The sequence below is a fragment of the Ovis canadensis genome, chromosome 3, assembly GCF_042477335.2.
Source record: "Ovis canadensis isolate MfBH-ARS-UI-01 breed Bighorn chromosome 3, ARS-UI_OviCan_v2, whole genome shotgun sequence".
In the NCBI taxonomy this organism is placed as follows: Eukaryota; Metazoa; Chordata; class Mammalia; order Artiodactyla; family Bovidae; genus Ovis; species Ovis canadensis.
Window position 1 is genome coordinate 8,038,250 of NC_091247.1, and position 24,393 is coordinate 8,062,642.

Sequence of the window (24,393 nt, forward strand, 5' to 3'; positions counted from 1 at the left end):
TCAATAGCTGGGCACCCCCATCCCTCACCCCAATGTTTAAACCTTTACCTCCCCCCAGGCGCCACAGTGAACACAAGGCTTCAGAGGACACGCTGTTCCCCATCGTCCAGAAATGGGTTTTATTCTCAGCTGAGAGACAGCAAGACTGATAGCAGTCAGAGAACCACACAGCTGCCAGCACAGTACCCCCACGCTCGAGGAGGGGGTTGGGACGGGAGGATGGCAGAGGGGGCTGGCTGTCCACAGGCTGGGCATGACACTGGGGCTCACTGGAGGTGGCACGCTTTGGAGGGGGATGTCAGGGTGACAGGTGTTCCCTTGTAGTTGGGCTGCAAGACTCCTCAAGGACAGCACGGTGATTGATTCCTGACACCAGAGCCGAGCCTTGGCAATAGATATGTTTGTATATGTATATATATGAGTATTTATAGATATTTATAGAACAGGGCAGGAGCAAGACCACAGAGGGGCACAAAATTTCACCAACGTCACGCCTGCATGTGTCAGCTCACCACTACAACAGACTAAGTCACAGGTGGAGGGGAGGCTCTGGGGCTGGGAAGCCACCGTCAAGTCACAGAACAGCCGTCCGGGCAGGCTTGGAAAGGGAGGTCTCCGAGGAATAGGAGGGATCTGGTTAGAGGTCGAAGGGGGGCCTGGGGCTCTCAGGACGGGATGGACTTGCCTGACCCGATCGGCTGGCAGTTGGAGAGAAAGCAAAGAGAGAACGGGAGAGAGAAAAGCAGGAGAGAGCTGGTAAGGCAAAGGCAGCCAAGCCCGGAGGTGGCGGGGGGAGACGAGGGCATGGGCAAGGGTTCTGGAAGAGAGGAGAGAGACGAGAAAGGGAAGGTGGAAGGGAAGAAACTGGAGATGGGCAGGGGCCAGAGCTTCATGGGGACCTGGGATAAAGCTGGGGGCAGCCCCCACCCCACCACTCACACTGTTCTCTCACACACCACCAGGCAGTGCACCCACAGCTCCAGACACGTGCTCGGCCCCCTCTGACATCCCTTTTCTCTGGCCTCCTCCCCATGTCTTTCAACCCACTGGCCTGGGGCCATCCCTAGCCTCAGAGGGTGTGGGACCCTGAGCCCCACGCAACAGCCCACAGGCCTGATGGAGGAAGACAGGAGAAAAAAGAACACCGAACCAGGAGGCTAAAGCTAACAGCATGGCTGGAGGGAGCACTAGAGGCCCCTCTGGGTGGGCAGAAAGCCCATGAGTCCCCCAAAGGGACCCTGGGGAGCCAGGGAGGCAGGCGGCCGGATGCCAGTGGCCACAGGCTTATAAGTCTAAGAGGGGAGCCTCAGCTGGTCGGGGGACCGCAGGTCGTGTAGGTGAGGCTGGGCCCTTCCTGCTGGGGAAAAGCAGAAGAGCGAGAGTCAGCGCAGGTGCAGAGTGGCAGGCAGGTTCGCTGGGCGAGTTTTGGGGGGGCCCAGCCAGGGCGGAACTCGGAGAAGGTGACTCGCCCAAGCCCGCAGACACTGTCACCCCCTCGGCCGAAAAGGGTAGGTTACCCCTAGGAGCAACAGGTCCAGGTTGGGGGGAGCCTACGGGCTACCTAGAGTGCTACACTTGGGGCTGAGGAAGATGCTGGAATGATGAGACCACGGAGGCCAGGGAAGGGGCTGTGAGACCTGCCTGGCCTGTGAGGTGTGCTCTGGGCTGACAGTGTGGATAGGACACCCGGGCCCTCCAAAAGCATTTGACCATCAGAGCCTTCACCCTCAACTGCTGCTCAGCTGCTGGCACGCTTGAAGAGGTGGGACTTGGACCTCCCCTGCCCTGAAGCTCTTTGGGTCTGAAGAGCTCCCAAGCTGGGAGCCAGCTGCCCGTCCAGGCAGCAGGGCTCACTCAGGTCGGGGAAGGAGTATGGCACCCCAGGGTGAGGTTCCAAGGCCTCTCTGCCGCCTGAGTCCAGCCCTACACACTACCCTCGCCAAGCTCCCTGCTCCTGACACCGTGAACCATGAGCTCTGAGCTCTTTCTGACGGCTCCAGAGGGCACCCTGGGGGGCTGCCAGCTTGGGTGCGGAGCCTGACCTTAGACCTCCCCAGCTCTTGCCAAGGAGCTCGTGGGTGGCGGCACTGAGTCCCGAGGCTCGCTGAGAAGGGAGGTGAGAGAGCCAGCTGGCAGCAAAGACAGGAAGAGGAAAGAGTAAGTCTGGAGCCGGGGAAGGGAGACGGAGGTGGGGTGGGGGGGGTCCTGCCTCTGAGGTCCCAGGTGCGCCCTGCAGTGCGGAGCTGGTGCGGCAGGGGGCAGACACACCGTTCATGCAGCAGGCGGAGAGGCCTGTACCTACCGTGGCTGACGCTCCTCAGGGGTCACTGATAGTGATTCTGAAAGACAGCACGAAATCAACATGGCAGTTCACACGCACGGACAGAGCAGGGCCTGGGGCTGGGGGACACACACACGCACACGCCTGGGCGTGCACACACATGCGGTGAGGGCCCACGGCCCCGCATGCACACGCTGACACACATGCCCACAAACAACACGCATACACCGCTCCCCTCCCCCCCCAAGGAACAGCAACCTTGCTGGCTGGCGGCACGTGCAGCGTGGATCTGGGGCATGCAGCCACTGGGCACACTGAAGCACACGCGGGGCTGCGGTCACAACACAGAAGCTTGCCTCCCGCACACAGGAGGCAATTTGCACCAGCTCCCTGCACACTCGTGCCTGGCGTGCTCAGAGGGCCACCTGCATTGCTCCAGAGGGGACAGGCCTTGCTTTCTTAGGGTCCAGCTCTCACATCTCCAACCCAAGAGCCTTATGTGGCTCCCTACTGCCCACGGCATTGAGTCCCAACAAGACAACCTCTTCAGCAGACGTCAAAGTTTCTCCAACCTGCTCCACCCCACCCAGGGCAATCTTTTTCGATTCTTCCTCATTCTATCTGCACTCTGCTCTGGCCAGCAGCTCTTGATGCATTCCACACTAAACCTTTGCCTACCTGCTGCTTCTTACCCCAAAGCCCTCCCAGCTCCTCACCACCTGAACCTTATCTCAACCTTATCTCAACCAGCCCTGGGATCTCACGGAAGTCAAGCTGCCTTGAAGCTCCCCAGACTGCTCTCTCCCTGAGGCCATGACTTTCCATGTGTCAGTTAGACCAGAGCTGTAGCAGGTACCAAATATTACAGTTCTCATGTCACACCTCAGCACAGGCCTGGGCATCTCAAATACCCTTAGAGATCTGAACTCAGGTTGGAAGTTGACAGAGAGTTTCTATGGCCACTTTTCCAGTTAATGTGGTATCTCTATCTATAGTCACTGTCTCCCCTGATCCCGACTCCAACCCTGGGAAGGCAGAATGTTAAATATCATTTCATAGAAGGGAAACTGAGGCCCTAGAAAGGAAAGCAACTTGCTTGAAGGCCTACTCCAGTCCAGTGTCCCTAAACACCACCATGCTGCCTGCTTTAACCCCTCCACCTTGGCCATCAGGTCATCACAGAGCAAGCCCCATCTCTGCTTCATTTTAGATCCATGGATGTTAGACCCATGGCCCTCCCCTCCAGCCATCTGGAAACATAAATGGATGCTATTGGTCTGATGTGTCCTTCCTCAGAGAACATGGCCAGTGGAGACAGGGCAGACTGAGTTAGACATCAGAGTGACCTTCCTTGAAAGAAGGTCATGGGTCAAGAAGGCAAAGGCAAGGGATGACACAGAATCCTTTTCCCTGGAAATTTCTGGGAATCGGCAGCCTTTACCCACTCCTGCTCTCACACCTACCACCTTGGTCCAGGCTGGGTGGGGCCAGAGGCAAGGGAAGGGAAAAAACCATCAGGCTCTCCCATGGTTTCCAGACCCTTTTCCCAGCTGCTCCATGCCCTACCACATGCCTGGGTGCCATTCTTACACTCTCACACCTGTGTGCACGCCCACACATACGTATCACACACCGTGCTGGTCACACAGTCACAACCTGGCCTCTTTTCCTGTGGGACAGAGGCCGGACAACCTCGAGGACAAAGGTTCAGGACTGGGGAAGTGGGGGCACCTGAGTAGCCCTGAGTGTAAGTGAACAAAAAATCTACCCATCCAGAAAGGATTTGGTTCAGATCCTCAGACCTGAAGGTAGGCTCCCTAGGGGCTGGGAGACAGCAGTAGAGGATGGAATGGAGATCGAAGGAGAGCGGCTGGAAAGGAAAGAAGGGATGCAGTATGGGGGAGAGAGTGAAAAAGGAGGGAAGCGCCATGCAAGTGCCGGAAAGAAGAGGGCAGGTGGGATGAGCCCCACTGCCCCCTTCCCAGAAAGGACCACCTGCGGGACTCAGCGCTCCCTGGGGGCAGGCTCCGCCAGCCCTCGGCCAAACCCCGGTGGCTCTGGCACCCATGGTCCGAGTGACTTGGACGGAGAGGCCCGGCTCTTGCGACCCAGGCCGATGCTCCAGGATCCGCCCCACCTCCCTCCCGGCCGCGCCCGCCCGGCGATCTCTGCCACCGCTTTCAACCCCTACTCACCTGGGGACCCCGGGCGGGGCGCGGTTGGGGCGCGAGGGCACCTGAGGGGGAGGACCGAAGGGGTCAGGGGAAGCCCCCGGCCTGGAGGGCACGGGGGGCGCTCCCCCCAGGGCGGACCCAGCAGGCGGAGGCCCAGGAGCAGGGCCCCGCGACCCGGGCCGGGCTGGGGGCACGGCAGGGGCTCGGCGCTGAGGCGTGGGGCTGGACGTGGGTGACCTGCGGGCGACAGAAACAGAAGGACAAGCCAGGGGAAAGATGAGCTGCTCCGCCCCACACCGAGGCCCCGCCCCCAGCCTGGTGCAGGCCACGCCCATGCGCGCAAGCCCCCGCCCCTCTCTGCCCTGGGTTCTCTCTGGTGTTTAACCCCGCCCTCCCCCCCGGAGGCTCCAACTTCCCTGCTCCACCCGGCCCGGCAGCCAGCGCTCCACGGCAAGCCCCGCCCCGCGACAAGCCCCGCCCTCTCTAAGCTCCGCCCCTCGCTCCAGGTGGGAGCAGCCCCGGTGACGCGGGCGCGCCACTGCCCGGTCCCGGCCCTCCTCCCGCGGGCCCCGGGCTGGGGGGCTTTGGGGCCGTGGGAGCCGGCCCTGGTACCTGCGTCCGGTCGGTACGCTCTGCACCTGCAGCCAGGAGTCGTCCACAGGCGGGGGCATGGGCGTGCTGACAGTGGTCGTGTTGATGTCGCCGATGATGCTGAGCGCCTCTTTCAGTGCGTGGTACATGCGCAGCATCTCGTCACGCCGCTGTGCCTGCTCGGCTGACTCCTCCATCAGTGTGTTCTGGTCCCCGCACGAATACAGGTTGGCCAGCAGCTCCGAGAAGATGAATTCCTTGGTCTGCGAGTGGGCAAAGAGAGGAGAGGATTGGACCCGTAGGCCTGTACCAACCAAATTTGCCCTCCCCTCCCCGGCCCTTCTAGGAATCGGAGCTCAGGTATGGGGCTCTGCCACTGCCTAAACTCAGAGATCTCCCTTGCTCCTCCCTCCCCCACTTGCCCTTTTTCTCAGATGATCCAGAGAAGAAAAGTGAACTGTTCAGGTCATAGATCTAGGACGGACACCCAAGGGCTATTAATATCACACATCAGGACTGATTACTCAGCTTTATTCAGCCTCAGTTTCCACATCTGTAAAATGAGGTGAATGAGTACTAAGTTGCTTTAGTCGTGTCTGACTTTTGGCGACCCCATGGACTGTAGCCCACCAGGTTCTTCTGTCGATGGGATTCTCCCGGCAAGAATACTGGAGTGGACTACCATGCCCTCCTCCAGGGGGATCAAACCTGCATCTCTTATGTCTCCTACATTGGCAGGCAGGTTCTTTACCACTAATGCCACCTGGGAAGCCCAAAATGGGTAGTTACACCCTTTCCAAAGATTTGTATGTTCCACTGGACCGAAATAAGGAAAATGACAGTTTAAAATGTTCTGAGCCCTTGAGTACCAGGTATGAATTTGTGCCAGGACTGGGTGAAATACAAGTCTCTGTGTTTAGGAGGTGGGTTAATGTTCTTAAAAATCCCTCAGTGTTACCTGGTCCAGGCTCTGGAATATTTGTGGAGAGAATATTTGTGGAGAGAATATTTGTGGAGGTTTTTTATGCCATTGGCTTGTGTCTCATTTATTTGTTATTTAAATATATGTTGAGCACATATCACATGCTGGGAACTGTGTTGTTATGCACTTTATAATCATTTAATTCTCAATTCTATTATTATCCATATTTTACAAATAAGGAAACATAGCCTCAGAAAGGGTAGTTGTTTGCTTAGAATCACACAGGGAATTTGTGGCAAACCCAAGATTTCAACACAGTTCTAATTCCCCTAGGGCTATGCTTTTTCATTAAGCTACAGGTGGAAGTGTTTCTGGGGGAAGTATTTCAAAACATGGTCTGGGAGTTCTCAAAAGATGCAGATTCTGAGCCCTTTCTGGAAAAATTTAAGCATGTCTGGAACAATTTGGTTGTGTGAATCTATAGAGTAATATGTGAAGCTCATACGACGTTTCTATCGGACAGCTCTGGCATGGACCCCTGCCTCCCTCCCCAGATTCAGCCCCCCGTGGCTGGCCTGTGTCTACCCGAGGCCAAGCCGGCCACCCACTTCCCTGGTCCTACTGCCCCCCAACAAGGTGGTGAACCCACGTTGTTGATCATGAGATGCATGATCGTCTTGGGCATGAGGTCCCGGACAGTCTTGTTGACGATGGCCATGTATGAATCCACCAAGTTCCGGATGGTCTCCACCTGCCGCTCCAGCTGTGGGTCCATGGAGTGCATGAAGCTGTCCGAGCCGTTCTCCTCCGTCTCACTGGCCTGCCATTAGGAACAAAGGGCATCAGGGTGGCTGGGCCCTCAAAGCCAGGTACAAGGCATCCCCAGGGTCCCAGCCCCTTCAAGGATGGCTAGAAGCTGGAGCACAGAGAGAAGCAGCTGGCCTATATACAAAGACACCAGCTCCCCCATAGCTCTGGGTCTCTGGACACGAGTGCCCACCCTAGTGCCTCTCAGGACCCCAGGCCCTCATTCAGCCTTGTCTTGGCTCTGACTCTAGTACCTAGAATTTGCCTTACTTTTCCAGTCCGTAAATTAGGAAAAGGACATCTCCAAGGTCCCTTCTGGATTCTAAAGACCTGGCCAGATCTAGCCCTAGGCTAGAGATGCCTGGCAGAGGCACACTCTGCCAGGGAGGGGCACACTCACTTTCTCTTTGTCCTGGGAGGCCCACACCAAAGCCACAGAGGTCACCACATCAGCATTGCCACCACCGCCGCCGCCACCAGTGAGCATAGCCGAAGCAGACACATATAGAGAGGAAAGAGGAGAGACTGAGTAAGCAATCTGGGCGCTGCACCCCAACTCGAAGGCAACTCTCGACTTTGTCACAGTGAAAGAGGGGAGAAAAGTGAGAGCAATCACAAGAAACCACCATCATATGAAAGGGATACAGGAAACGCCATCTGCAGCAGAAAAGGGTCATGTAAAATGGCACTGGAGAAGGATGGGAGGAAGGCTTAACTGATCCCACCCCGAGGCAGGTAGGGGGAGGATCCCTGCTATTTCGGAGCCCAATACCTCGAAAATATGGCACGACTTGGCATCACTGAGGGTGGCTCCCCTGCAGGACCCCTTATTTTAAGCTGCTTGCCCCTCCCTTACCTCCCCTGCCACTCACCCCAACACGCTCAGGGTACACGCCAGCCCTTAGAAAGGAGGCCTTCCAGCTGTCCACCTCCTCCTGTGTCTCGCAGGCCAGCTCCAGCTGCCGATAATCCTTGTAGACATTCCTGCAAGGTGGGGCCAGTGGTGAGGGGAGACAGGGCAAAGCCCCTTCACCTTGGTAGTTAAGGGCACGCGTGGACCGGGGTCATCATGCCTGCAGGGCCAGTCCTGGCTTTCTTATTTCCCAGCTGTGGCAAGTCCCTTCCTCTCTCCCAGCCTCAGTGTTCTCATCTGGAAGATGGGTTAATAATAACAATTCCTGGGACTTCCCTGGTGGTCCAGTGGTTAAGACTTCATGCTCCCAATACAAGGGGCCCGAGTTCAATCCCTGGTCAGGAAACTAGATCCCACATGCTGCAACTAGAGAACTTGCGTGCCACAAGATCGAAGATACTATGTGTTGCAACTAAGACCCAGCACAGCCAAATAAATTAATAAAAAGTTAAAAATAGTAACAAGTCCTGCCTTTTAGGGTCCTTGTGAGAATTCAGTGAAATGAGCAGTAAAATACTCTATTAGAAAGGGACTGAGGCCTCATCAAAGGGGCACCCGTGACATTGCAGTCCTTGGTTTAGATCTCAAGCCCCATTGCCCCCTCCCTGGCTTTCTCCTCTTGGCAGCTGTATTGAACCCGCATCTCTGAGTGGGAGAAGGGCCTCTAGAGTCAGCCCTGGGTTGGGAGGTGAGAGGCCTGGTACTGACAGTATCTTACCCAGGGCAGTTACTAACCAAGTGCTTGCAGAAGGGGAGGAAGGAGGGAAGGAGAGACAGAAGGGGAAAGGGAGGGAGGTCAGGTGGAAAGGAGAAAGGAAATGGGGGCGGGGGGCACAGGCCAGGAAGGAGATCTTGACATGAGTCTAGCACAGAGGAGAAACTCAACAAATGTTTGTCAAATGAATGACTTGCTGGGGGGCTGGGGGCAGGTGCCTCTCCCTTCTGGATCTGCGGGCCCCACGGGGGCAGGCGGGCACCTCTGCTCCGTGTTGAAGAGGGCAAAGATGTGCTTGCTGGACATGAAGCCCTTCTCCACGTCCCGCAGCTTCAGGTTATCCACGGACAGCATGTACTTCTTCTCTTTCTCCTGAGGGAGAGCAAGGAGTGATGGTGAGGTTGGCGCTGTTCTCTGCCCCCACTTCACTCCGTAAAGATGCTCTGTGCTGGGGCAAGGGGTTGGGGTGGGCACCTGGGACTAGGGACCACCAGCCCCCTAGAACTGCACAGGCGCCATCTGGTGAGAGCCTGGCCGCAGAGCCCTGGGCCTGCTGGACACCTTGGCTCAAGCCCTTCCCACCACCTCCGCATTAGTGCCAGAGCTCAAGAGCCCGGGGTGGTGAGGCTGAGCTTGGCTCCCACATCCCGCCCCAAGAAGCCCTGGATACAAGCCAAGTCGGCCCCAGCCAGGGACCCCCACACTCAGCCTCTCTCGCCCCCGGCCTGGCCAATGGGGTCTGCGCTGGATAAGCCTCTGACTTCATTTCCTGACTGGAGAGACAGGGAGAGGGGGGGTGGCCACCAGAGCCTGGTGTCTTCAAAGGGCTGGCTCAGCAACCCCCCACAGCCGCCCATGTATTAGCAATCAGACAGACACACAGCACAAGCCTGGAGGTGGTGAGTGTGTGCAATGTGTGGCGTTGTGTTTGTGCAAATCCATGCCTGCCAGAGCATGTGCCCTGTCACCATTATCCCTGTGCCCGTGTGTCCTTCTGCGTGCATGAGGGTGCCTGAGGAGGTGCCAGTCCGACCGTGTGGGTGAGCATGTTTGTATGCGTGCGCAGTTTTTTAGGTATGCACGGCAATTATAAATATCTGTGTGTTTGAACGAATGTGCCTCTGGGACACACACATATAGTTTACATAACGGACTGAACCTGGTTTATCTGTATTGTCTGGGAGGAGCTATGCTTATCTGTGGGTGGCATGCGGGTGCCAGGCCTATGCGCACATGTGTCTGTAGGCTGCTCTGTCCTACACACTGAGGGGAGGAGCTCCGGAGTCTGCAGAGGAGGTACCCGGGGATGGGGCTCTGGGAGGAGGGGAAGGGTGTCTGCTGCCTGTACCCCATGAGCCCACCCAACTCCACTGGGCCCAGGCCCCAGGGTGGGGTGGGGTGTCGGTGTGGGTTTGGAGGACTCTGGGCCTCGCCCAGGATCTTGGGCGGCAGGGTGGGGTAGGGGTGCTGGATTTAGGAGGACCCTGCTCCCCGTCGTCCTGGTGTCATCCTACCCACCTCCCTCTGCCCACCCCCAACCCACCACCCACCCGCCTGGCCCGTCCAGCCACATAAAGCCCTCTTTATGCCAGGCGGGTGGCCGGGAGCCCCGGAGGGCGGCTGGGGGAGGAGAGGAGGAAGTCGCACACACGGCCAGGGAACATCTGGAAGCATTCGAGGGAGGCCCTGCCGCCACCCGCCCTGGGGTTGGATCCAGTGAGGAGCAGCCTTCTCCTTCCCGCAGGCCGGCCCCCTCCCCAGGCCCCTCCTTCCCAGCCACAGCTCCCGCTCGCCCCTGCCACGTCAAAGGAGGCAGAAGGGGAGTTGGAGCAGAGAGGGGACCCTGGACCGGTTGGGCTGGGCTGAGGGGCCTTGCATCTCTGGGACACGGGGCCGAACTCACACCCGACGGACAGACACTGCTGCCTGGATGGATCGTGGGACCCCCTCCACTCCGTCTACCCAGTGTTTAGACTATCTGTTCAGGACTCCCAAATTGTACAGTAGTCTGCACATTGGTTAGGCTGGGCTGGGTTAGACCCTCGGCGCCGCCGCTGGAGACCTGGACCGACCCCCGCTCGCCATCCCACAACCGGAGCCTGGAGCAGGGGCAGGGAGCTTGGGGGGCACAGGGTGGAGGCTGGGAGGAGGCACCGAGGGAGGTGGGGGTGGGGGGCGCCACGCTGCTGTGGGATGGGGTGGGGGTGCTGATGGGTGGCGGAGGGAGACTGAGAAGATGGGGGGGTCAGTGAGGGCTGGGCTGTGGGCGACTGCCTGTCTGCCCAGAGGGCCATCCAAGTCCTGAAGAGCAGATGGCTGGTGGCTGGGTGGAGAAGGGGTACAGATCAGCCTCTCCCCAGTCCGGACCACCTCTGTGACCCCAGCGGTTTTAGTGCAAAAAAAAAAAAATCCACTCACATCCAACACACACAGGCACCCTCACCTCAGCAGCAACACCGCCCCAGCTCAGAAACATTCATTCCTGCATTCAAGTTTTAAATCGCACATCCAATGTCCCCCACACACACACAAGTGCACACACACAAGTGCACACACACACAAGCTCACACAGACACACACTCATACCCACTCACAATGGAACTCTGGTCCTCTCCCATCCTTACATCCCCCATACATATGAGACATATTCTCAAACGTGCCACACGCACGTCCTTGCTCCTGGAGCCCACTCGCCACACAGACACACCGGCACTTACATACGGAGCACGGGCACACATGGTCTGCACACGCAGACCCTCATATACCAAACATGCCCTGATGCTTATAACCCCAATGCTCTCCTGTCAAACACCCACACGCCACGTCCACCAGGCCCCCACCTCCCAGCACTCTCTGCCCACCCCACTCCCACCCCCACAGACAGCGCCAGCATCACACGTGACTCAACTCAGATGTACATACAAAGCTCCCAAAAGACACCCCCCCACGTATACACATACGAGAACGAGGTCGGGGGGGGGGCTCTCAGATACACTTCTTTCTCCCCCACAGAGTAGACAGTCGCTGGCCCTCAGCCCCAGCTCACAATGTCCCCCGGCCCTGTGTAAGGAACCGCAGCACAGGGCCACCAGGAGTCGTGGGGGCCAGCAGTCGGCAGCCCGCCACCCCCCCGCCCCGTCCACGGCACACGTCTAGGGAGCCTCCCTGGGCGGCAGAGCAGGAAGCGACCCCCACCCCCCGCGTGCCCCGCCACCTCATGCTCCATCCCTTCAAGGGGCCCCGGGCTCTGGGAGAGGCCAGGGTTGGGGTAATGAGGTCCAGATGGCTTGGCGCCCCTGCCAGTGACGACAGAGGGGCCTGCCCAAAGTGGGGAGGGGGGCCCTGCCTCGGGCAACTCAGAGGGGGACAGGGATCACCAAGGGGGGCTCGGAGACCAAACTCGAAGGCCACTACCCCAAGCTCTGCTCCCCGCTGTCCTTCAACAGCGCCCTCGGGAGGAAGAGGGTCCCCTCCCCCACCCCGTGGCCAGCTGGAGTTCATTACCACAAGCCACCCCCACCCCCTCCCCACTCCGTCCTGCCTTCCCTCTTCTCTTTGGTCACCTCTGGAATCCAGATGTGGAAGCCAAATAGACTGGTTCTTAAAGGAGACCAACAGCAGGGGAGGGAAGTGGCAGGGGGGTCTATGCCTGGCGGGCAGGGAGAGGCTCGGTGTGGCACCTCTGTGGGGCCCATTGGTCTTGGACCCTCTGGCTGGAGGCACCCTGGGCATCGCGCTTGGACTGCGGGGCCTGGGGGACTGGGGTGCAGGGGTTAACACTGTGTCTGGCAGCTGGACTGTGTGTGTCATGGGCCTGTGGGGGCCACAGAGGAGCAGGCACGCCCTGGAGCAAGAAAACAGGAAGGCTGCGGGCCTGGTGGGGTCAGAGAAGGACGCTCAGCACCCCTGCCCACCCTCTCCAGGGCGCTCAGCCCCCAAGGTCCCCCGTCCAGCCAAGCCATCTTCCCCATCCTGCCTGGATGAGCCCCCAGAATTGCCTGCGTATGGTCCTTACTTCCCACCTTCACTCAAAGCTCTTTGATGGGATTTTTAAATACCCCTGTTGGGAGACTTCCCTGGTGGTCCAGTGGTTAAGAATCCGCCTTCCAAGGCAGAGTACATGGGTTTGATCCCTGGTCGGGGAACTAAGATTCCACGTGCCCTGGGGCAACTAAGTCGGTGCACTGCAACTAAGTACTGGATCCAGCCAAAAATAAGTCAATCAATCAATGAAACAGATATCAAATACTCCTATTTGGTGGTCCAGTCCACTCCAAGCCTGTGGCAGGATCTAAACCAGACTCTGGCCACCAGACAAATCCCTTGATGACAAGTGTCCCTTTACTTACCTCGTCATCCTTGTACCAGGACAGATTCTCGGCAGTCAGCACAAACCAATACTCCTTGGAGCCTCCCTTCATGATGCCGATGTTGTTGATGGTTAGCCAGCCCTTCCGGATGACCTGGAAGGTTGTGTGGTGGGGGGGACAGGAAGTCACTGGACAGAGGCCAGGATTCCCCATGGAAGATGGGGTAGGCAGAGAGAGACACTCAAAAGGCCACCCCTCCCTCAGCTTTTGGAGGCCTGGCTGGTCAGGAACGGTAGGGGCCAGATCTGCCCTGGTTTGAACCACAAGTGAACAGAGTGGAAGACAGAGGTCAGTTCAAGATAAAGAGCCTCTGACAGTCAGAGCCATCTGAGTAGGCAACTGGTGGCTTTGGTAGGGGATGAGCTCCCAGCGCTAAAAATTGTGCAAGCTGAGTTTAGGTGGCTGACTGGGCAACATGAGCCAAAGTATATCTTCTCAGCTTAAGAGTCAGCTTATTCAAAGACTTGTCTCAGGGACTTTGCACATGCTGATGTTGACTCTGCCTAGAAAACACTTCCTCCTGTTTGCCTGGCAAATCCAACTCCATCCTCTGGATACGGGCTCAGAAGTCACATTCTCAGACAGGCTCTCCCTGGCTCCCAGGATAATCAGAACCCATATTATAATCTTTCATCATTCCCTGAAGTTTTCTTCTGTGATGATGACTGGGATTTTGAATCTGTGTGTGTGTGATTATTAGTTCATGTCAGTCTGCCTTGCTAAACTGTGAACTCTCTCCCCTACTGGTGTATCCTAGCACTTGGCAGTGTGCTCTGCAGACAGTAAGTAAGTGATCAATAAATACCTGTGGCATGAATACACGAAGGCTGCCACAGTGGGATTCTAAGAGTTTTTGTCTCCAGGTCCCAGATGGGGGGTGGTGGTGGTAGAGTGGGAGGCGAGGGTGGGGGGTTGCTGAGCACAAATTGCCTAGACTCCTCTTCCCCTGGGAAACCCAGAGTCATGGGCAAACGTCTCTTTTCACAGCAGGAAACAGCTGGCCCTGGGACCGTCCTGAGCCATCAACACAGATCTGGGCCTGTGGATTCGGGTCCAAGGGCAGGGCCATTGACTAGACCCTGGTGGCGGGCCAGACTGAGGGGATGAGGGAGCTGCTTCCACTCCCTCCCCCAAACCCTGGCCTCCCTGGCTTCTCCCCTGAGCACCCAGAGAAGACAGAGGAGACTGAGGCTAGCAGGAAAGCCCTCTGGGGTCAAGCCTGCTTCTGAGGCTCTCAAAGCCTGCCCTGCCCCCAGTCCTCCTGCACCCTCTCTGGCTTCCCTGAGAAGCCTGTGGAGAACCCAAGTCACACAGCAGATCACAGCTAATAGCTGCCTTAGCGGTTAACAGAGATAAAGAGCCAGGCGCCTCCATGAGTCCTCTCCCACCCTGTCCCCGTCTGGAGAGGACCCCCTCGGCGTCTTGTCACTGTCTTTGAAATTGAGTCCGAATACCGTACCTTGGCCCTCCATCTCCAGCATCTGACCAGCAGACCTCTCTGCCCTGCTCCTCCCTTGACTCCCAGCCTTTGTGCTCCCTCGGCCACCTCAGCTCTGCCCTCCTCCCTGCTCATCCAAAACCCCTTTCCAGACCTTGGGCACCGGGAACCTCCTGTTCCCCGTGGGGCCTGACTGAAAGCCCAGCCTACAAGGGGCAGGACTCGAGTTTGGCTCCTGTCCAGGGGCCAGCACAGTGTAGGCCCCAGTGACTGTCTGCTGAATCGAATTGCCGAATTGGGATATTGCATTCATGAACTCCTTCCTTCTAATGAGCAGCTACTGGGTGCCAGGCACTGCACTGGGGGCTAAGGATTTACTGGTGAACAAGACAGACCCAGCCCTTCCCCTTAGAGGGCTCAAGAGGGAAATGATATGATGTCAGTAAGTACACAAGCATCTAGCTGATCACAGACACTATGGCCTCTGGAAAAGCTCAGACTCTAAGGCTCGGGGTACAACTGGGGCTGAGAAGTGATGTTTCAGCAGAGATCTGAAGGATAGAGCAGGTGAGGAGACCCCGGTTTCTTGACATTTCATTCATCTCTTTCCTCAACGCTCTGGTAGGGATGCCAGCTTATAAACATTCTCTCTCATCCATCCATCTCACAGATATTAAAGAGCTCCTACGCAATGCCAGGTCTCTGCCAAACATTCTGGCCCACTCCAGCCCATGTGGTCTCCCTCTGGATGAAGGAGATGCTTAGCTCATGCACACCAAAGGACAGATTGGTAGGACTCTGCGTGTGGCTAAGCCTTGCCTCTGGCCTGAGTACCTGTGTGGACACCCATGTGTTGCTGTGTGCAAGCAGCTCAAACCAAAAGGTGTCCTCTTGACCCCTGAGCATCCCCACTACAAATGGGTCCCGTCCTCCCCCTCACTATACAAACCAAGAGCCCCAGTCCTGGTACTCACCAGAATCTCATCCTGCAAAGAGGTAACCATAGCAACCACGAGAAGCATCGGGAGAGAGGAGAGAGGGTTACTGAGGCAGAGTGGGAGGCTTGTGGCTGGCATCTGACAGGCTCCCTGGCCCCTGTGGGACCCTTCCCCTCGGGGGAGGGGGCTCTCAGAGCTTGGCGTCCATCCGGCACCCTCCATCCCTCCGGCTGGGGCACTGGAGTTCACTCACCTGGTTCCCTGAAGCCTTCTTCTTGTTCATCTGGTTGCTTCTCTGCTGAGCACTAATGAGGAGAGAAGGAAGAGTCCCAGAACCTCTCTCCAGAGGTCCAGCTTCATTGCTACTGTTCAGTGGGCACCAGACCCAGAGGCTTGCCTCAGCAGGCCTGGGCCCTACACACACACACACACACACACACACACACACACACACACACACACAGAGTCACACAAACTGTCACCTTCTCTGACCAAGGAGCACTCACTTGGCAAAGCCTATGAAGTCCTCATGGTTCGTATTCATGTAAGCCAGCTCAATATCGATGAGGAGCATGACCTTCAAGGATATACAGGTCAGCAGGCAAATGGAAAAGATACCATAGAGTTTTAAAATGCATGAACAGCTGGGAGAAGCATACTTGCAGCATATATAGAATCCATAAAAAATAAATCTATAAACCATAATAAACAAAGATATCCATAATAGTATCCATAATAAATAAAGAGTTCCTAGAAATCAATAAATGGAAGACAAGAAACACAAACCAAAATAGTCAAAGAACCTGAATGGGTAATCCATAGAAGAAATGCAGATAACCAATAAGGATATGTAAAAAATGCTCCCTCTTGTTCACAAAGAAATGTAAGTTAAAATGGGACCCTTTTTGACCTCTCAAATTAATAATAAATATTGGGACCAATGTGGGCACAATTGTAGAAAGACATACCATAGATGGAAATATAAACATGTATCACCTTCTTGGAGGGCAGTTTGGCAATATATGACAACATTAAAATGCATATACTTGGGACTTCCCCGATGGTCTAGTGGTTAAGAATCTACCTTCCAATGCAGGGGATGCAGGTTTGATCCCTGGTCAGGGAACTAAGATCCTGCATGCTGTGGGGCAACTAAAGCCTGTGTGTCTTAACTAATGTGCCCACGCGCCGTAAAGCTCATGCTCAACAAGGGAAGCCCGTGTGTGCCAGATGAAGATCCAGCACAGCCAAAATTGAAACTGAAAAAAGTGAGTGACTGAGGACAGCACCGTTGTGGAGAAGGAGTGTATAAGGATGAGGCTGGGGACTGGGAGCCAGAAGTGGGTACAGATGGAAGGATGACAGGGAGATGGAAAAGGAAAAAGGGCTCACCTGTGAGCTCTGTGAGAGCTGTAAGGGGGCCTGCTTACTTCTGTGCCTCTCAACCCAGAGGAGCACTCAGTGGACATGCCTCTTATGGAATGAATGAATATTTGATAGATGACTACATAAAAGGAAGGGAGGGTGCCTATGAGGGGGTGTATGGTGACCCAGAGAAACAGGAAATAGAGAGAGAGGCCCAAAGAGGGATGATCAGAGTATAGAAAGTTGAGAAGCAGATGGTAGGACTGTAAAATGGAACAGCTTCTGTAGAAAACTCTATGGCAGATCCTCAAAAAATTAAACATAAAATTACCATATGATCCAGCGATTCCATTTCTGGGAATACACTCCAAAGAATTGAAAGCAAGGTCTCAAAGAGATATTTGTGCATCCATGTTCATAGCAGCATTATTCACAATAGCCCAAAGGTGGGGAAAAAAAAAACCCAACTCAAATGGACAAGCAAAATGTGGTCTACCCAAACAATGGAATATGATTCAGCCTTAAAAAGGAGCGTTATTCTGACACGTGCTACAACATGGATGGAGAACATTACGCTAAGTGAAGCAAGCCAGACACACAATGACAGTTGTTGTTTGCTTCCATTTATATGAGGCACCGAGACTTGTCAAATTCATAGAAACAGAAAGGAGAATGGTGGTTGCCAGGGGCTGGGAAGAGGGTGGGATGGGAGTCATTGTGTTTTGTGTTTGTTTTTTTTTTTTTTTTTTGCTGTGCCATGCAGCACACAGGATCTTGGTTTCCCAACTGGGAATCAAACCTGAGCCCCCTGCATTGGGAGCGCAGAGTCTACACCAGTGGACTGCCAGGGACTGCTTAAGGTGGAGGCGGGCAGAGTTTCATTTTAGGAAAATGAAAAAGTTCTGGAGATGGATGGTGGTGATGGTTGCAATCTGAATGTCCTTAATACCACGGAACTGCACAATTTGAAGTGGGTAAAACAGTGAAATTTATGTTATGTGTATTTTTTTCTCACAATAAAACAGAGTAAGAGAGAAGCATAAAGTTAATACGGGGAGAGAAAGTGTAAGAGAGACTGAGGCATAAGAGACTAACTGGGAAGAAGGAGGTGAGCCCAGGGGCAGGAGTTCAAGGCCAGGGAAGAGTGGGCGGTGCCAAGTGGGCTCACCTGCTCCTTGGTGCGACCCTCGCGCTCCCGGATGTGGGTGGTCACAATGCGCTCCATCTCCTCCCGCAGCCGGGGGTATTGCTGGAGCTGAGAAAGGGTGGCAGGGGAGAGAGCCAGGTACACAGCGGGCACAGGTAGGGGGCACCCAAAGCCCACCAGAATCCGGGGTGGGGTGGGAGGGACACACCGAAAGCCCAAGACTTGGGGGCCCAGGAAGCTGATGGCACCAAGCCACGGCCACCCCTTTCCCTCAGTCGTGGGATCCAAATGGCAATTCAAGCGTCTTCCCGGGTCTGGGCCCTCTTTACTAGCCTACCTGGGCAACTTCATGGGGCTGGTAGTTCCCATGCGCACAAGTGCCTTGGGAATCAGCCTGCTCCTCGGCAGCCATCTTGCTGGCAGCCATCTTGGAAGCAGACCTATTCGATTGAGGCCTTTGTTTGGGGGCACAGTTAGCTCCCCAAACGTTCACTCATCCTCAGGGCTACGCTTTGCCTTCGCAAAGGCTTGCAGGCACACTCAGGTGGGGAACCAGGCAGGTAACAGCCTGCAGATTACTATCCGGGGAGAATCTGGGGAGGGCAGGGCCCAAGGTGCCAGCTGGCCTCCTGAGTCAGGCTGGGGACAGGCAATGCTCCTTGTAAGAGCTGGGGAAGGGGAGGTAGGGGAAAACCAACAGTCACACAAGGGCCATGCAGGAGGCACAGGCATGCATGGGGGGTAGGGTGGCATGCAGAGTTGGGGGGGCCAGCAGCATGAGCAGTACCCTGCGGGGGGCCTGGTTGGGCCCCAGGCCTTCATGGTAGAATCCAACTGACTCTGCTTCCCTTTGCATGCCTTGGCCTGGCACTACCACCCCCCAGACACATTTGCCTGGCTCTGAGCTGACTGGCCAGCCTGCCCAGCCTGCCTGTGTCTGCCCCACCCCTTTGGGGTAGAATTTCAGCAGCACCCTTCTCCCGCTCCTAATTTTTAATCAACTGAGGCCAAAAGGGAAGTTGTTGCAAATCCTTGGCCTATGAACTCTGTCCCCAGCTCAGCCAGGCTCTGGACAAAACCCAGATGGACTCCCCCTTCAAGATTCTGTTGAATGTCACCTCTTCCAGAAAGTCCGCCATGATGACCTCTATGTCCCCTCCCCCACACCCTGCAACACACACCCTCTTCCCTCACCAAACTGGACTGTGATTGCCCTGAAGGCAGAGGCTGGGCACACCACGGTGCTCAAAGAGGGCAATGTTGAAGGAATGAGTGAATGAATGAAGGATGGATATCTCTGCCCTTCTTGCCAGGGTGAGCAGACATGGGCTTCTTTGCCCTGTGGCTCATGAACCAGAAACTCCTCAGAAAGGGGGACTCGCTGCGCTGCTGAGGACGGGAGTCTACTCCCAGGGACCTGCTCCTCTGCCGGGCGGGGCTCAGGCTGGGCAAAACTAGACCCACACCTTGTCCCTCTTCCTATGCCTGGCTCAGGTCTCTCAGGCAGATCCCCCTATGTGGGAAGAGAGTTGAAGGTTAGTGTGCCTGGGTCACAAATAGGGATTCTGAGGGCAAGAAGGAGGCCAAGGAGATGGGGTGAGGTCTTCAGGAGAGGCAGGAGGGTGGGGAAGAAAGCAGCATCCTGGATGTCAGCCCAGAGAAGCAGCCTTGAGAGATGCCACATCCCCCCAACCATCCCATGACTCTGCCAAGGGTGTGGCTCATGTGGCCAAGCTCAGGGGACCTGGGAGAGAGGCAGCCTGAGACCAGGGGCTTAAAAACAAATGCTGGCTGGAGGGGTCCTGCGGACCCTGCTGCCCCACAAAGCTCAAGGATGCGCTGTCATTCCTTTCCAAGACTGAGTCACGGCTACCAGAAAAGCCTCCTCTGAGATGGTCCCAAGTGCTTCCTCCCAGGGTAGGGTTGGGGTAGGGGCAGGGAGGGAGGAGGAGGGAGCAATCTGCCAAAGAGCATGACCAGTTCTCCCACTAACCTCCTGGATGCTACAGTTGTCAAGTTTTCCACGTGTCACAAGCGACAGGGCAGCCTCAGCCCCTTTGAGCAGTTCTGTTCCCTTTGAGCATCTTTTTCCATTCTGGCTGCCTCTGAGCATTTCCAGGACTTTCAGCCAGTTTTTAAAATGGATCTTTTCTCTCTCAGTTCTTGGCTAAGTGGGGCAGTCAGCCTGGAGCCCACTGTTTAGGAGTCAGGAACGCAGGCCACATGGCTCTAGGTTCAAAGCCAGCCCCCTGCCCTGCTGACTGTCCTTGGAAAAGTGATTGGACCCCTCCGAGTCTCAGTTTTTCCATGTGTAAAATGGGGTAATAATAGCACCTTCCCTCTTGGCATTGTTGAGAGGATTGAGCAGCACACCCTGTGCTGGACAGTAAACTCCAGATTTCATCCAGAGATGAAAACTCTGAGCCCAGCAGGGCTAGGGGTAATTAGCAGAAGGGGGTTGCTAAATTTGGAAGACTTGGGGAGAAAAAAAAAAAAGACGAAGATGGGTGAATTTCGCTATGTAAACCAGAAAACTACTCTGTATTAAATCAATCAAAGGGCATTTTAAAAAATAAATAATTTATAAGCTTTCCTCTCTAAAGTCTTTGTTGATCAGTTGTCTGCTTACAAAAACTTACCAACTCACTGTAAGAAATCTGAAAATGACTGAAGTTTGTGAAGTAGAAACAGAAAAATTCCTATGTTCTTTACCTTCTCAAAATAATGGTTAATAACTATGCCATTAGAACTTTATAATTTATATAGGTTATTATATTGTAGTTTACTTTTTGTATATTTATTATTTATATATATTACTTTCTCCCTAAATTCTATATTTTCTGAAACCTGCTTTTCCCCCCACAGTACATTGTGGAAGGACATATGAATGGAAATAAATATCCCTTGCCTGTTCAACAACTAGTCTTTCATTGTATAATACTATAATCAATAGCCTCTTGATGGACATCTGGGTTGTTTCCAACATATTACCATTTACCCTAATTACTGCTTTTTTGGAATGCAATTCAGCAGTGTTTCACAATTTTTATATCTAGTAATCAGTCTTCAAGGAATCTGTCCTAAGGAAATAATCCTAGAAAAAGAAAATTAAAATTATTTATACACAAAGATATTCATTGCCAGGGTATTTATAATATTGAAAAACAGGAAACAATTCAGTGTTCATCAATAGGAAAATGGTTAAATAAACCATGATAGAAATAAATCTATTCAATAGAATACTATGCAATCATTAAAAATGCTCAGATTGACTTTGCAACAACACCCACCAAAATGTTGGGAGAAAAATCAGGACACTAATATATTCACAGTGTGAATACCTAATAATGTACAGAAATCTATGTATAGAGAAAATAGTTTGGAAGAATAACTTGGTTAAAACTTTTTGGAGGGCAAATCTTGCAGAAGTCACCAAAAGTGTGAATGCTTACATCCATTGACTAGCCAGTTCTAGACTAGAAATTTGCTCTAAAGAAACAGCAGGATAAATATGCAAATATATTTATAAAGCTATTCACTGCGGAACTGTTTGTAAAATGAAAAACAAAAAATTGAGACAACCTAAGTGTCTGTCAATAGGATATTGAATATGCAAATCATGTCATATTTCTACAGTGGAATACAGTACAGTTGTTCAAGGGCATAGTCTTTACATAGTTACTACAAGGATTTCAGTTCATACTATTCAGTAAAAAAGAAGAGTCCATGGATCAGTGTGGTCAGTGTGATCTCTCTTTGGTTAAAACTGGTGAATATTTGTAATTAGTTAAGGAAGGAGTGCCGCCAGCGGTTATCTCTAGGGTTGTGGGGTTATAGGGACTTTTGCATCCTCTGTGCAGTTTGGATATTTCGGTAGCAGTCATGTATGATCAGAATGAAATCAACACTGCTAATTCCATTTTTTTTTAAAGGAGCATGTTTGTGGCAGCCTGGATGAGAGGGGAGTTTATATATGTAGTTTGTATATGTACAGCTGAGTTGCTGTGCTGTGTACCTGCAACTATTGCAACACTGTTAATTGGCTATACTCCAATATAAAGTTAAAAAGTTGAAAAAAATGCATAACCTAGTTAAATCTAAATAAATAAAACAGGAGTGTATTGACAGAAAATGTATGAAAGCCTCAGTGTGGTTCTCTTGAAAGGGGGGGTTGTGGCCTCCTTTTAATTCTTAGGGGCTTTCCAAATTTTCTCTATTTGAGAATGTATCACTTTCACTAGGAAAAACCAAAATTAAAAAATATATATATATTGTCTTCTTTTGTAAAGAGATTTGAGGCAGCTTAAAATAAATGCACGGGACTTCCCTGGTAGTCTAATGGTTAAGACTCCATGCCTCCACGGCAGGGGGCTTCGGTTTGATCCCTGTTTGAGGAACTAAGATCTCACATGCATGGTGCAGCCAAAAAAAAAAAAAAACAACAACTCAGTAGTTTTTAGTTTAACAAAAGTTAAGATCATATTGCTTAGTAGTCATGATGTTGTGGGACCATGATTTAGATGTCATGATATATACTCTACAATAGAGAATCCAGCTCAGATTTGATTCCACCTGGATCAGGCACTGGACGCTAATTTGCTTAATCCATTCCCATCTGGCACAAAAGTGAGAAAAAGTGAGACAGGATTGTGAAAGGGGTGCACAGGACTAATTGTGTATGAGCCACAAAAACCGTGATACCTTACTTGAGACATGAAGTTAAGGCAGAAACTCCCCCACCTCCCGGCATAGGAGCTTTCTCAAACACAAGCAAGGCTGGACTCATGCAGGCCTCTGGGAAGGACTGCTTTAGATGATCTGGTGAAAAATCCCCCAAATGCCCCGAAATAGACAAATAGGAAAAAGGCATCTGAAAGGTCAGAGACTACTCAAAAGAGGCTGACCCTGGCAAACGTGTATGGATTGCAATCAAGGGAGTAATCCAATATGCTTTTAGGCAAATTCGTGTTGAGGGACTGGGATGGCTCCCCTGGCCCAGGAGGCCCTGATCCAAGACCTCTTCCCCTGGTCTCCACAAATCTGAATCCCATTCTGCTGTTCTTTTCTGAGACTCGGTTTTGTCATCTGTAAAATGGGGATAAGTCTATCCACTGCTTAGGATTGTTCGAAGGATGAAGTCAGATAACAAGGGCAGGCACTTAGCCTAGTGATTAGCACACAGTAGATGCTCAATAAACAGCATCCAGCTCATCATCATTGTTGTCAAAGGGACCACTGAGGGTGCTTGGGTGAGAGCAGTCTGCTAGGCAGAGGTGGGGACCTGAAGGAATTAAGAGGACTGTAGACCCAGGGTTAGAAGCTGGCACCGGACCTCAGAACCAGGAGCCACCTAGGCTGGCCTGGGTCCACCTGAGTGGCTGAGAGGTTGCCAGGCTTGCTCAGCAGCTGGTTGCGGCCCACCACAGGAGGCCCTGGCCGTGAGGAAGCCATGGCCAGGCCCAGCCCCTCCCAGGCGGCCATCATACCTTTTCGCTACACTTTCTGATGGTGGCCGTGAGCTCACTGACTACCATATCCACACACTTGATACTGGGCTCTTTAAGCTTCTGCACCTGCTTTTTCACTGTGGCTTCAAAAGCGAGGTCAGGTGTGAAGAGGCCCGTCCTGCACCCGGGAGGAGGGGGAACAGGACGGGGTGCAGCCAGAGGTGGGCAGGAGGGGAGGAGGAGGGGAGTGAAGGCCAAGCGGAGGCAGGGTGCGGGGTGTAGGATGGCAGGGGCACGAGGGAAGAGAGAGAGAGACACCGACACAGAGAAAGAGAGAGAGGAGAGAAGACAATGTGAGCGTTGGGCCTGGCCCTCCTGTTACCACCCAGACTGGCGCCTCCCGGGTGTTGCCAAGCGCCGTCCCCCACAGGGCTCAGAGGGCATGGGAGGGGTCTGAGGGACCAAGCCCCGGCCCTTACTGAGTTCATATTCTTTCCCAGGGCTTGGCTCTGTGACTCTTCAGCTACCCTAAAGCCTGCCCCCTCTCTCTGTTCCAGCGCCATCTTTGTCACAGCCTGGGGTCCTGCTGAGGAGCTGACCCAGGCCCGGACTCCATTCACCTCCATTCTGTTCAATGCTAGGTTTCCCAGAACCTCTTGTATTTGCTTCGTCCCACCTCCAAAGCCCAGCACCATTCCCTATTTGCCAAGGTCGTGGCAGCCCGCTGCCCAGGGGGTGCACTGCACAACTCCAGGGGGCGCCATTTACATAGACTATGGGGCAGAGGACGCCTCCCAGAGTTGCTGTGTAGCTGCCTGGTCTCCATTCTCTATTTCCTGCTCTACTCCGGCTCTTCCCTTTCTCCTCAAGGGGCATCCTGTGCCTCTCCTCCAATGGAGTCTGGAGGAGCTCAGTTTGGAAAGACAGAGAGAGAAGAGGAAAGACAGAAAAGAGTGAAGATGGTGATAGAGAGGGGCCAGGACAGCTATGGGGAGGGGAGAGGAAGGGAGGCTGGGGGGTGGAGTCCAAAGCCTTGGCTCGGAGTTACAGCTCTGCTACCTCCGAGCTCACATGACCTTGGGCAAGTCACTTGATCTCCCGAGCCTCAGTTTTCCTGCTGTGAAATGGGTACCATCATCCCTGCCCTGCTCTGCCCTCCTTGAGTGGTTCTGTGAGGCAGATGGAGGAGGATTCTGTCCCTGGAAGGCTGGATGTGGATGGAAGGGACAGGGAAGGTCCTGAGTGAGGGTCCTGAGTGAGGGTGGGGGTGAGATGGGGAAGATGA

General features: G+C 53.9%; 1 protein-coding gene across 13 annotated transcripts in view; it reads right to left on the bottom strand.

The window, feature by feature from the left end:
• Positions 1 to 95: 95 nt before the first annotated feature.
• DNM1 (dynamin 1) overlaps positions 96 to 24,393 on the bottom strand; it is a 43,648-nt gene continuing 19,350 nt past the window's right edge. Inside the window, exons 10-22 of one of the 13 annotated variants that reach the window (XM_069580096.1) lie at positions 23,148 to 23,286; positions 17,683 to 17,769; positions 15,656 to 15,726; positions 15,403 to 15,454; positions 15,186 to 15,197; positions 12,753 to 12,866; positions 8,666 to 8,775; positions 7,648 to 7,759; positions 7,176 to 7,187; positions 6,618 to 6,788; positions 5,068 to 5,309; positions 4,477 to 4,692; positions 547 to 698 (exon numbers count right to left, since the gene is read on the bottom strand). In XM_069580096.1, coding sequence (XP_069436197.1) covers positions 638 to 698; positions 4,477 to 4,692; positions 5,068 to 5,309; positions 6,618 to 6,788; positions 7,176 to 7,187; positions 7,648 to 7,759; positions 8,666 to 8,775; positions 12,753 to 12,866; positions 15,186 to 15,197; positions 15,403 to 15,454; positions 15,656 to 15,726; positions 17,683 to 17,769; positions 23,148 to 23,286 — 1,399 coding nt within the window. In that variant the 3' untranslated portion in view covers positions 547 to 637. Of the gene's footprint in view, positions 1,358 to 2,302; positions 2,340 to 3,076; positions 3,079 to 4,476; positions 4,693 to 5,067; positions 5,310 to 6,617; positions 6,789 to 7,175; positions 7,188 to 7,647; positions 7,760 to 8,665; positions 8,776 to 12,752; positions 12,867 to 15,185; positions 15,198 to 15,402; positions 15,455 to 15,655; positions 15,727 to 17,682; positions 17,770 to 23,147; positions 23,287 to 24,393 lie in introns of those variants that run through there. The other 12 variants (XM_069580092.1, XM_069580091.1, XR_011255099.1 and 9 more) reach the window with 12 other exon arrangements.